The following is a 13030-nucleotide window of genomic DNA, read 5'->3' on the forward strand; positions in this document are numbered from 1 at the left end:
ATGTTGCCGTGATAGACTGAGAAATCATAAATGATAGTGAAATTACGAATCATGAAAAATGGGCAAACAATAAGATGAATGAAAAATACTCAAAAAATGAAAATAAATGTCAAATAATGTACATTTGTTTTGTATGTACACTGGATTATCGCGAGATATATTCCTACCGTACGATTGTATCATCTATTATTATCTTCAAATTGGTCAGTTTGGCAGTTCAGATATCCGATGAAAATTGTAGTGAAACATTTTTCAAACAAATAACAATGCATAGAAAACAATTCAGCATAACATTTCACCTAATAAATTCACTATTTATGCAGTTAATTTATTTTTAAAAAAAAGAAACACCCCTGAAAAATAATAAAGTAACTACAAAACGTATTTTTATTGTAAACATTTTGCTCAAGCTGAGCTTAAGACGTCAAATTTGACCTCTCAAGTTTTTTGTTTACAAAACAGATTTCAAGTTGGAAAAAATCCATCTATGATACAAAAATTTGCTTAAGCAGCCGTGTAAGTCTGAAAGTAAGCATAAGTAACGTTCTGTGATATGGCCCTCATATGTCAATTGATTCATTTGATACCCTTCTATCCTATATTATGGATGATCTACATAAATTGGTTGTAACTTTGAGGTAATTTTTGAGATCTTTTTTCTAGGAATATTTAGGTTGTGATTCCACAAGATCGGTACTTTCGATACTTCGCTTATAAAACTTTCAGTAGTCATTTTTACGAAATAATAAAATAAAACTCCCACCAATATCAGAAAAAGAAAAATGAAATTCAAGCGATAAAAACGCTCATTGCTCATCGCTCATACATGGCCATGAGTTTTTCTCAACGCTCTAACGTGATGCTTACCTACGCTTTTTGCTCTCGCTCACGCTCAACGCTGATGTCATGTCCGTAGCCTAAGTGCTGAAATACCTGAATTTAAAATGCATAGTAGGTCTCATACTGTAGTTAGGTTACCTGTACACCTACCTGAAGAAGAAACTGTTTTTTTCAAAGATGGTCAGGAAAAGCAAGCTCTTGCAAAAGCTGCTTCCAAAGAATCCATGTTAACTGCATGGTTCAAATACAATAACTGGTTCTGGTTGTCCTTCTGCTTGTAGTCTTGCGCTTTGGTTCGGCTAACCCATCGACCTTTTATTCCTTATCTGGACAGCGATTCCAATCGAGATTCAAGCAAATATCTGATGCAAACCTCCCAAATCGAGTTTGTAAAGAATGCATCTGCGCATTGCGCGAACTCGTCTCTTACCTTACCCCACTTACCAAGCGTACCATCGCGTACGATCATAATCGCGTGTGGAAGGTGGTTATCTCCTTCCACACGTGATTGTGATCGTACGCGGTGGTACGCTTGGTAAGTGGGGTAAGGTAAGAGACGAGTTCGCGCAATGCGCAGAGGCATTCTTTACAAACTCGATTTGGGAGGTTTGCATCAAAATGAACCCTTGGAATCGCGGTCCAGATGAGGAGAATAAAAGGTCGATGGGCTAACCAAGGACAAAACAGTGGTACCACTCATAACGGCCGGAAAAGCAACGCATATACATGTTAGGCAGTATGTATATCACAATATTCTTTTGGTACGGAGCCATACTACTTTCGTATTGAAACACTGACGTGATCGCCGGACATTAGAGGACTGTACATTTGTGATGTTAAATGTGGGCCAGCCAGGTTCCGAAAGGCCAATTAATTTTGGCTCATTTGGTATTTCATCTCTAGAGATTGTGTGCGTATTATCTAAGAAGGTAAAATGTAATGAAATTATTGATTAATTATATGAATGACTACTTTGGTGGTTAATTATCAACTTATGCAATTTCCAATTTACCTCCACATCGAATAGTCACCACCATCACATGTCGCGTGAATAATTTCACCTCTACTGCAGGAAGTCATAGTAAAGTGTATTGCAAAATGCACGATACGTTCAAACCGAATTGAGCATTTTGTCAATTAAGTATCCCTTCTGTGAAAAAACATGTTCGTCCAAATGTTTTCCCTTTTTCTTCATATCTTGGGACACCCTGTATAATGTATTCGTGAGTTCGTAAAGTTTTGATGCAAACAACTATTAATTAACGCAGAAATATGAACCTTTTTGGCCAAAATTTGCGTCGACTCTTTGTACATATTTATTACAATTATATTTTCGATTCTCATTTACCTCGCAGCGTCGAAAAATTTCACTTGTACATGGTGGATAAGACGTAATCGATTGGTGACGTCAAAGCCGAAAGCGGCTTTTGCAGAATGGCGAATATCATTTAAAAGTATTATTAGATTTAGAACGACGAAATGGTTTGAGAACTTATCCCGCAGTCACTTTCGCCTTGACATTAAATAGCTTCACTTTGAAGATATAAATTACTATTTTGATAAACTTGGTAAATTAGTTTATTATGTTTAAAATAATACGCGACGAAGATGAGATAGCGAGCGAGAGCGGGGAGGTGCCGGGGGGAGGGGGCAGCGGCGTGCCCAGGAAAGTAAAACGAATAACGATGAGGCGCGATGGTGCGCGAGCCCAGTAACCGAAAACGTTTATTTCGCTTAATAATGAAAATGTTGAAATTATTTCCGCTGCTATAGGAAGATGCTTGTATTTTAGAATTCATTATAAACTTTATATATAGTATAAGTTGGGTTGCAATTAAAGGTACCTACCGCTCACCAAATATACCAAAAACTATAAGCTCGTGAAGTATTTTCTTCGCTGCAGCTGCCCCCTTACCTTACCTTTGCTGGCCTCTCAGGGTGGTACTGGAGTGGAAAAAAGTTGGAAATGATGTAGGGTAACTCTCACTAAAAGTGTAGTGTGATTTATTACTACCTCCGTCTCTCAGTGACAAGTTTTGGAGTTGAAATTAAAAAAAAAAAAAAATATCGTCGCGCTGTAAATTAGAAACGATTAATATTACCCGGTGTTTAGTTAATCTACGTGTGCGAGCTCGTGTTAATTTATGCAAATAGTGTGCCATTTGATGATGGAAATACACCTCATCCTGCTGCTGCTGGTGTGGTGTTTCGAAATGAAAAAATCCTCTGCACAAAGCGAGGTGAAATTAATTTACTAGAAAGCTCTTTCGCAGCATCACCCATCGTCGATTTTCAATTTTTCGTTTCGCTACCTCTACCTGCCAAATGACGGATGGGGGAGAAAGATTAAACGAGAGAACAAGAGATGGTTAATTTCGCTGGATTTTAATCGCCTTATTAGGTATTTCGTTTAAATAGCAATTTCAACAACAACTTACCTACACGCGTTCGTCGTAAAAATACTTTACTTTCACGTTTACCAAAGGTATATAGTCTACCTACCTACCTACCTATCGAGCTACTCGTATTTTTACTTTACCAGCAATATAGAATTGTATCGGATGAAACAACGAAGCCTGAAAATTTTCAGGAAATGGAATTATAATTGAATGAGGAAAACTTGGCGAACGTACCAAAGTTGAATTATTATTTCAAAACGGAGGTATTTCATTTTCAGTAATTCTCCGTTATACTTTTGTTGTGTATTGGATTTTCTAGTGCCACATGTACTAGGTATATATGTATACGACCGTCACCGAATACCGCTTTATATGTAATTTTAATTCGTGTGTTTGAAGTTTAGCTACGCGGTGTTCTGCGCTGGCAAACTTTTTCCCGTATCATTTACGCTTTTTATACCGCTAACGCAGGAAAAATAATTGAAATTAATGTTACAGTTAGAGCACGGAATAGACCACCTGTTGTATGGGTTGCGGAAACGTTAACGTTGGTTGTGACTTGTGAGTATGCGAAACAATAGGAGTAGCGTTGTTCAGCTACTCTACCTTCCCCTTCCCCCTCCAGTGTTCTAAGGAGCGTTGTACTGTTGTCAGTGAGCGGAACAATAGAGAAGTGGCGTTGTTGAACATAGTGAAAGGTAGCGACAGTAGCGTTGTACTGCTGTGCTGCCCTCTCCCCTGTTTTGTTCTGGTAGGAAACGTTGTGATGTTGAGTGTACAGAACAACAATAGGAGTAGCGTTGTTGACGGAAAGCTCCTGTTGTGAAAGATTGCTTTGTTCAGCTGCGCTGCCCTCTCCACAATGAGCTGCATACTAATTTTTCTCCCTATGAACCTATTGTTCTGTCAACTGCGTACAACCTACATACGAGTATGTATGTATTTTCCAGTTATCCTGTTGTTTTTCTTAGATCTTGACTCCTCCATTGTCCTGTAGAGTTTTATTCATTCTTTTTTTTTTTTGTAAATGCTAAAGGAGGGTGCTATATTGATGTGATATTGTACCCCTTCCTTCAATCCTTTGTTGAAAACATGTTCGTGCAGGGTGCTTCGTAAGTCATGACAGATTTTCCTGTTTTTTTTTCTCTCAACTGAGTGGAGATTAGCAAATTATTGCAACTTTGTTACACTGTTCACTCAATTCAAAATAATTACCTATGTAAATCTTTCTGGCTATTTTGGTAAAGAAAAATGGGGCTTTTGACCGCTAAAGGGCTTTTCTGCAATTTTTACTAAGTACTAATAACATGACCTTTCTTTGCAATTTTGCTTTTAAAAAAACAGATTTTTTGACAATGTCGACAAATGGGTCTTTTTTTACAGTTCTTACAGGCAATTAGGAATTTTTTACAATTTTGATTAAAAAAGCAGATTTTTGCGGGAAAAAAAAACAACCTTCTAGACATGATTTTTACTATAAGAAAGTTTGCATGGATCTTATATGTTGATGAAAAAAAGAACAATATTTTTGGCTAAAATAGAATATTTTGCAATTTTGTCAGAAATTGAAATTTTTTGGTATTTTTGATAAAACAACATACTTTTTTTTGTAATTTTGACCAAAATAAAAGTTGGGGTTTCTGCGACAAAGAATACAAGAGTTTCTGGAAATATTGATTTGAAAAAAAAAAGGAATAATCTCCAATGTTTGCAAAAAAACATTAGTTTTTGGCAATTCTATTGCAAAAAATCCTTTTTTGAAAAAAGAAGGTCTTAACATTTTTTTTTTTGTATTTTTTACAAAAAAACAAGATCTTGGAGAATGTTTGCCTCAAAGGTTTTTGACATAAAACCCGGGCTTTCTGGAAATTCTGATCTGAAAAGCAGGCGTTTTTTGGCGATGTGGCGATGTGGACAAAAAGTGGGCCTTTGTTACAGTTTTTAAAAAATGTCGATTTTTTGTGATTTTAATCAAAAAACAGATTTTTTGTGACAATACAAGCAAGACATTGTAGAAGTATTTATTACCAAAAAAAATTAGTTTGCATGGTTCTTATTTTAAGGCAAAAAAAAATCAATTTTTTGGAAATGTTGGCTAAAAATGAATATTTTGACACGTTTTACAATGATGTTGGATTTTTTGCAATTTTGGCGTAAAAATAAATGTATCTACTTTCCTATACATGATTTTTTTTTTTGCAATTTTGACAAAAAAAAGATATTTTTTGTGACAAGAACAACAAGTGTTTCTGAAAACTTTGGTCTAGGAAAAAGTGTCCTCTGCAATTTTTTTCAGAAAAACATGCTTCTGACTAAAAATGAGTCTTTTTTATAATTTTGAAGTACATAAAACCAAGAATTTTGGCCGCAAAGATTTTTTTAGGAATCTTGGCATGAAACAAGATTTTCTGGCAATTTAGAAAAAAAATGGCAAATTAGATGAAAATTGGCAATTTTGGCAACAAATTGAAATTTTTTAGTAATATTTTGATAAGACATCGATTTTTTGAAGATTTTTACCAAAAAAAATCAGTTTCTTCGCAACAAAAAAACCTAGAGTTTTTCCAAAGTTTGATTAAAACACAGATTTCCTCTGTAAAAACAGACTTTTGACCAAAAATGAGTCTTTTTAAAAGTTTTTAAGTAAAACCAAGATTTTTTGGGGATTTTAATCACAAAGATTTTTTTTTTGCATTTTGTTATGAAACAAGATTTTCTGGCAATGTTGATAAAAATTAACAATTTTGACAACAAAATTAAAATTTCTTTACTTAGTAATTTTGATAAAACACCGATTTTTTTGAAATTTTTACCAAAAAAAATCAGACTTTTCGCAACGAAAATAGGTTTCTGGAAAGTTTGATTAAAACAAAGGATTGCCCCGGAATTCAAAAAAAAACAACAAAAAACTGGATTATGGCCAAAAATGAGTCTTTTTACAGTTTTTAAGTAAAACCAAGATTTTTTGGGAAATTTCACTTCGAAGATTTTTTTTTTTTTGAAATCTTTGCATGAAATAAGATTTTTTGCCAATTTTGATAAAAAATGGCAGTTTGGATGAAAATTGACAATTTTGGCAAAAAAATGAAATTTTTAAGTAAAATTTTCATAAAACACAGATTTAAAAAAAAATTTTACCAAAAAAAATCAAGACTTTTCCCAACGAAAAAAGCAAATGCAACAAACCGACTACATATTTGGCAGTTTGTTCAAAAACCAGGATTTTTTGTAATTTTGGGAATAAACTGGACTTTTGCCCATGCACTTCGATGCAGTAGGGATATTGAGGTTTGGGAAAAGTGGATTCCAAAGTGTTTATTACATTTCATTTGTTATGGTATTTTCAAAAATTGACTCATGAAAGAAAGGAAGAAGAACTGAAGGTACAGAAAATTTCAATCATAGAAAAAAATTATATCGGTATCGAACTAGTGGTTTCTGAAGACGCTGATTTCGATTATGACTTTGAAACCAGTTTGACCCCAAAACCAAAACTCGGCTTCCCCCAAGACGGCGTAGATTTGACACCTAATTCAAATTTTTCAAAATTTCAGATCGTAATCTGATGACAAACTGCAGTTTTCAGGATGAGAATCAGAGCTCTTGGAAAGCTCAAATTCGGCAGCAATATTGCATTTTTCGAAAATTGGGGCTGTTATCTGCTGCCTTAATTCTGGGGAAAGCTGTTGTGTTGTGTGATTTTGGGATCTATAACAGTTTTCAAAATCAGAATCGACGCTTTTGAAATCTTTCAATTCGATGCCCACGTCACCTTTTTCAAAGATGATTCGAAATTTTCTCACATCTTATCTTTTTTCTGAAAGGTCAATTTTTTGAAAATAATTCATTGAAAATAGCAAGATACAGATGAAAGACCTCTGAGCTTGAGGATATAATTCTAGAGTGATTTTTTGTTCAGTAAATGGTACTTTTTAGTAGGTAGGTAGTAGGTACTCAATCCACTTCACCAATCTTCAATTTTCAACTCGGCTTACTGTCTCCCTTTCCATTTTAAGGAGGGGGGGCGTGTCAGAATCGTGTGATATACCGAACTAGTGCCTACACCAAAGCTAAGCTGAAATTGTCAGCAAAGACTGCTGCTCCCTCTTCCTCTCCTCCGCATTTATTCACAATCTCAACGTTTTCGCTCACTTATGTAACAACAGGTTGTTGATATTCCGCTCTAATAATCGCCGCTTTTCATTTGCCATTTCTTATGCAGATTTGCAAAATACTCGAATAATTAACAAGTTTTTTTTCTCCTTTTCTTTCTTTTTCTAGAAAATAGAAGTACCGTTTTTAGACGCGGTCAAAACAACGCTGGGTGATCGATACACGGAGAACGTGGAGAACATATACAAAATAACGATAAAATTAATTATCGAATCGTTGATAAAAGGATACAATAGCAGTGATACAAAGACTTCGTAAAATACCAATACTTACCTTACCCCTCTGCCCAGTGAGATGAATAAATGACCATTTTACGATTAAATCTCGTGTATTTTGTGCCCTGGGAATGTGCTGATCGATGTTTGCAGCGGTATGGAATCGTTGTTGATCATTGGCTACCACCTATTCGTCGACGAAAAGACGAAAAATAAGAAAAAAATTTATATTCAAAAGACTAGATTCGCGTTTTTATGGTTTATTTTTTTAATACCTTCGGTCTTATTATTCGCGTTATTTGTTCATTTGTTCGTGTTTTTTTTTCTCTCTTCTTAATATTTTTTACGTACGAAAATTGAAGAAGGAAATTCAAGTTTGATAAATTTTTGTTGCCTTTTTGTGTTGACATAATCAAAATGTATAAAATGTTTTCGCGAATTGATCATCAGCGTTATTGCAAGAAGAAAAAAGTAATTTAATTTTATAATTTATGTAAATAAAGAATTTATATAGGTTTTTTCGGTCTCTCCTCGTCGTAACTCGCACACAGTGTGTCCCATTTTTCGTCTCTGTACGCCTCCTCCTCTCTGTTTTTTTGGCTCTTTCTCTCTCTCCCTCGTGGTATATTTTCCTTTCTCTTTATGAATGCTGCTGCGACGTATATATAACTCAACGCGATCAGCGCGCGACCCCGAAGGCGAAATTATTTGCAAATTTTTCACCGACCTTTGAATACGTGTTTTATGGCGCGAAATAAGGGTATAAGGCGATATTTTTCGCCGTCGAGCATATTTCGCATTCTCGAGGCTATTTGCATAATTCGAGTCGTTTATTATTTCTAAGTTGATGTTTTACAGCAACAACCGGAAATCCTAAGCGTCGCCCGCGTTGTTGCAACGATTTAAATTCATTAGGCTGTATACTCTTTAATGTTTACATTTTCAACGTGCGCGATGGATTAGGTTTTTATTTGGCGCGTAAAAAATTGCTTACAAGTTGGCTGATTTATTGTAGACGACGGAAAAGAATTGTATGTTTTGGAGGTGTTTTTTGGTTGGTGGGTTGAGGTAGGAATTTCAAAATGTTGAAGGAATGATGTGGGTGGTTTGGGTGTGGTGTAGTATTTTTTGAGGGTTTTTTCCTCGTGTGGTTTAGGTTTTTAGTTTCAAATGAAAAAGATTCCAAAATCAAAAAGTACCCATCATTTTTGGGAACTGAAAACTTCTTTTTTTTCCAGAACATGACTCTGATTGTTTTCAAGCTCTTGATGTAAGATCAGAAAACCATTTTCAGATTATTAAAAAATCAGAATGGGTATCGGAAGTTCATTTTTTGAATTTTTATATTTTCATGTCTGACAATGTTGAAATGAGTGAGTTCAGAACTGGTAAAAGAAATTGTTATTTTTGGTGACTGATTGGTAAATATAAAATCTTCCTCAGTTTGAATGTCCGGAGTACCCCTCTCCTTGCCACCCCCTCTCTGATCTATGAATTTGTGTGTGCAAGTTCAAAAAAAAATTAAGAAGATTCATTTTATATGTTTTTTTAACGCTATCAAAGGTTTTACAGTACAGTTTAAATCTAATTTAATTTAGAATTGAAGGATAGAATTTTTTAGCATTGATTCGAACTATCCATCGAGAAGCAAATCGAATCAACTTTTTTCCCAAGAACTTGAAAATTAGAAAATTCATCATCTTTGAGGTACCTTAATTTCGTGAACATTTTTCTCAAGTTTCTATACGAGTCAGCTTACTTACTCTGAGGAATTTCGGTTTAGACTTTGAACACCCAAAAACATGATTTTTCGAATTTCAATTTTTTTGTAACTGAAAATAGTCTGATTGACGAAATTTCAATATCCTCTTTCCTTTCCATGTCCAAATTGTCACTTTGCATCAAAATTAGGATTTTTTGAAAGCCTCCTTCGAAAAATGAGGGTCCTAAACTTCCCTTTTTTTTTGAGTTAACCGGAGAAGAGCTGATTATTTTTGAGAAAAACTGAAAGCTCACGATGAAATTTGTTTGATAATTGATCAAAACATATGAAAACATTCACCTATGCCGTATTCATCCCCCTCCCCCCTTCAACACGCTCAAAAATATCCAAAAAATGTTGGGTAATCGTACAAATCCCAAACATCTGCAATTTGAACCATGGGAAAGAGACCGAAAATCGTTCAAAAATAATTGAAAAATGTTGACAGTTATGATGTATGTTTAGGTGTTTAATTTGAGCAAAATTCTGTTCTGAAATTTTTAAAAAATGGGTTTTCAAATCACTTGAGAAATTTTCGAATTTTTAAAGTAGGTAACACTGCAATGATCATTGGTTCTAGTAAAATGGTGATATAACCTTTAGTAAAGATGTAAAAATAGTAGTGGTTTTGTTTGAAAATATTGAAAAAAAATTTTAAAAAATTTAGTTTGTGTTGAGCAAGACGTTTATCAGGTCCTACTATTAGCCCTACACGTCCTTCTAAAGTCGTACTTTAAATAAAATCATAAGGTGTTTGAAAACGTCAGGAAAGGAAACATTTTTTACAAAAATTTGGCTAAAAACTTGAATGTAAATATTGACCCCCTTTCCTCCTTTCCCCCAAACCATGAAAAATTCCAGAAGTGCTCGAAAGATGACCTGCTGAAAGTTCTGCTAAAAGTTCTACTCAAGTTCTACTTTTTCATTTTGAAATTTTGTTTAACACCCTGCTGTAGCTCAATATGTTCATGATTTTCATCATGAAAAGTTCACGTTTTTAAGAAGTTGCTGTACCACCGACAAAGGGGGCGGGGGGTCAAGTGGAGTAATTTTGCCTCGAATGTTTTTTAAAAAAAGTTTGTAAATTTGATTTGTATGTATAGCAGAGAAAATGCAATCGTCATGTTTGAAAATGGAATGAAAACTTTATTTTAGAGATAAGAACAATTCCTAAAAATTCAATTTTTGTATAGAAAATGATGCATCTTGTTTTTGAAAGAGTTTGCAAACTTTATTTTTAGTGAGAAATGCAAGCTTTAAAAAAAATCAACCTTCATTTCTGAAGAAAAATAAACTGAAAGTAGGTACTCACAATTTTGATTTTTGAACGAAATCAGTTCATTGTTGGTTTTTTGGAGGGAGGGAGGGAGGGGGGCGTGGCTTTTTCACAGAGAAACTTATGGAAAAATTATGTTTTGTAAACAACTCGTTTTCGATTTCAATGTTTGAAAAAAATGCTTGCTTTAGAATGGGGGGGGGGTTGAAAAGTGAAAAATGTTAAGTTTGCCCCATTCACTCTGATGGAGGGTGCTGAGTATATAGTCGCGTATAAATTGAGCTCATCATTAAAATTGATTAATCTCCTTGAAAAACCCAAAATTTTTGAAAATGATGAATCACTTTGTTTTGTGATAATTTTGTTTTTTAAACTTGATGATCCTAAAAGTTGAATTTCTAATTAAGCTTTGCTCAAATGCTCATGTTCAAAAAACGTACCAAGAGTTTTTATTTTTGTGTCCTATTTGAAAATTTGATGAAAATGTTTTTATATCCTTCATGGATATTCATGATTTACCCTTATTTTTTTGACAGATTTTCTGTGAAAGAGGGGGAAAAGGGGAAGGAGTAATTTTTTGTTAGCATTGATGGAGGGTTTTCATGTAGGTTATATTTGAGCCTTCGATTCGACATTTTTTGTCATTTTTTCGTTTTTTTAAAAAACATTTTACATTTTAGGGAGTAGATTTCATAGAGAATTTTTTGATCTTCCTGTTCCTGTTTCTTTGAGAAGAGATTCTTGGCTAATTTCAATTCTTTTTAAATTATGTGGGAGTCTGTTTCAAGAGTGTGATGATTTTAAGATTAAATTTGCTAGGACTTGGGCTGTTTTCAGTCCCAATAGAGTTGATGTGAAATCACATTTTTTTTAATCCCTGAAAATGGGTCAAGGGTGAAAAAATCCCTATTGGCTGGTTATGTTGAGTTATGATCGCTTTATCTCGCCTCTCAATTGGTCCATCTTTCATAAATAATTTGTTTGTTCGTTTTCTCTATTGAGATTTAAAGTGGGCACATGCTCTGAAAAAATGTCGATTTCCAATAATGGTGGAATTGACTCGAATTGTGAATGGTGAAAACAATTTTCAATGAGAAGTTATTTTTTTTTTGCATTTTGGAATTTTTCAATCTCGAGTTGATATTTAAGTACATACAAAATATTCTGAATCAAATTATTCTTAAACAATTTTTAAGACCAGAATTTTTTAATTGCGATTTGATTTTAAAAAATGAAAAGAGAGAATAAAAAACACCCCGCCCATAATTCATCATCTTCTGTTTTAAAACTCGTGTTTCTCGTTAAAAGTCGATATATTTCGTTAATATTCTCATCCGGTTACACTTCGGGAAATAAATCGACAAAAGAAGTTAGCTTTTTAAACGAGACATTCAGACGAAAAGAAAACATACCTAAGGTTATGAGGGAGAAAGAAACAGTACAAAAAAAGAAAGAAAGAAAAAAAAACTAATCCTCCAAGTTCATCTGTCTTATTGTTTAAGAATGTGTTCATCCATCGCTAATTCCCAAATCCGTCCAAACAAGACGACAGTTCTTTTTTTTCTTGTTTTTTTTTTTCAAAAGAAAAACGAATAAGATTATAAAAAACCTTGAAATTTCTTCGTCTTTTGTTTTTTTTTGTTGTTCTTTTTTTTTTCGCGAAAACATTATGAAAACGTTTCACGTACGACTATATAATATTGGTTACGAAAACGAAATTTCGCCGGAATATGTAATATATTATTATATCTGTCTACGTTGTACATAAAAATATACGTGTTTATGTATTTATTATGTTGTAAATTGTAAATTTTTTTATATACGCGCGTATATAATCCAATTTTTAATACGGTTTAAATGTTGTAGATGTTTTTCTAATGGTATTGATTCTCTTTATTTAAAAATGAAAAAAATTTGATGTTATGTGTGTACGAATATTAATAAAATGTAGTGTCAATTACGTATATTTTATTATTATTACACGTACTGTACCTACCTACTTTGGGACTGATCGTAAGTGTCAGAAGACCATTAATTTTATCATTTAATTTTAAATTAATCAAGTTACCTAGTTATTGGTTTCTTGCTTTCCAACATTTTCCTATTTTTTTTATCGGTACACCAAGGTGTTGGTGGTGTGGTTCGAAGTTGAGAGTAGGTAAATTACGTATTGAAGCATTAGTTCTAATGAAAGCTCATAAACACATATTAGACATTATCATTTATTTATGATAATGGCGCGTGCTATTACTACCTATATTCGAGAGATAACAACAAATTTCGATTTCTATATGTATCCTTAATCTTATTGTATATTACAGCGAAAGATATTCGCGCTGAGATGCGGTTAGCGAGGTTTATGAAT

At 33.7% G+C, this 13030-nt stretch overlaps 1 protein-coding gene across 1 annotated transcript in view; it reads left to right on the forward strand.

Moving 5' to 3' along the window:
- The window catches only part of LOC135833157 (neuroglobin-like), a 255048-nt gene extending 242419 nt beyond the window's left edge, over positions 1–12629 (forward strand). The window contains exon 4 of the mRNA XM_065346856.1: positions 7521–12629. Coding sequence (XP_065202928.1) covers positions 7521–7670 — 150 coding nt within the window. The 3' untranslated portion in view covers positions 7671–12629. The remainder of the gene's footprint in view (positions 1–7520) is intronic.
- Positions 12630–13030: the final 401 nt, after the last annotated feature.

This window comes from Planococcus citri, chromosome 1 (assembly GCF_950023065.1).
Source record: "Planococcus citri chromosome 1, ihPlaCitr1.1, whole genome shotgun sequence".
NCBI classification, from domain to species: Eukaryota; Metazoa; Arthropoda; class Insecta; order Hemiptera; family Pseudococcidae; genus Planococcus; species Planococcus citri.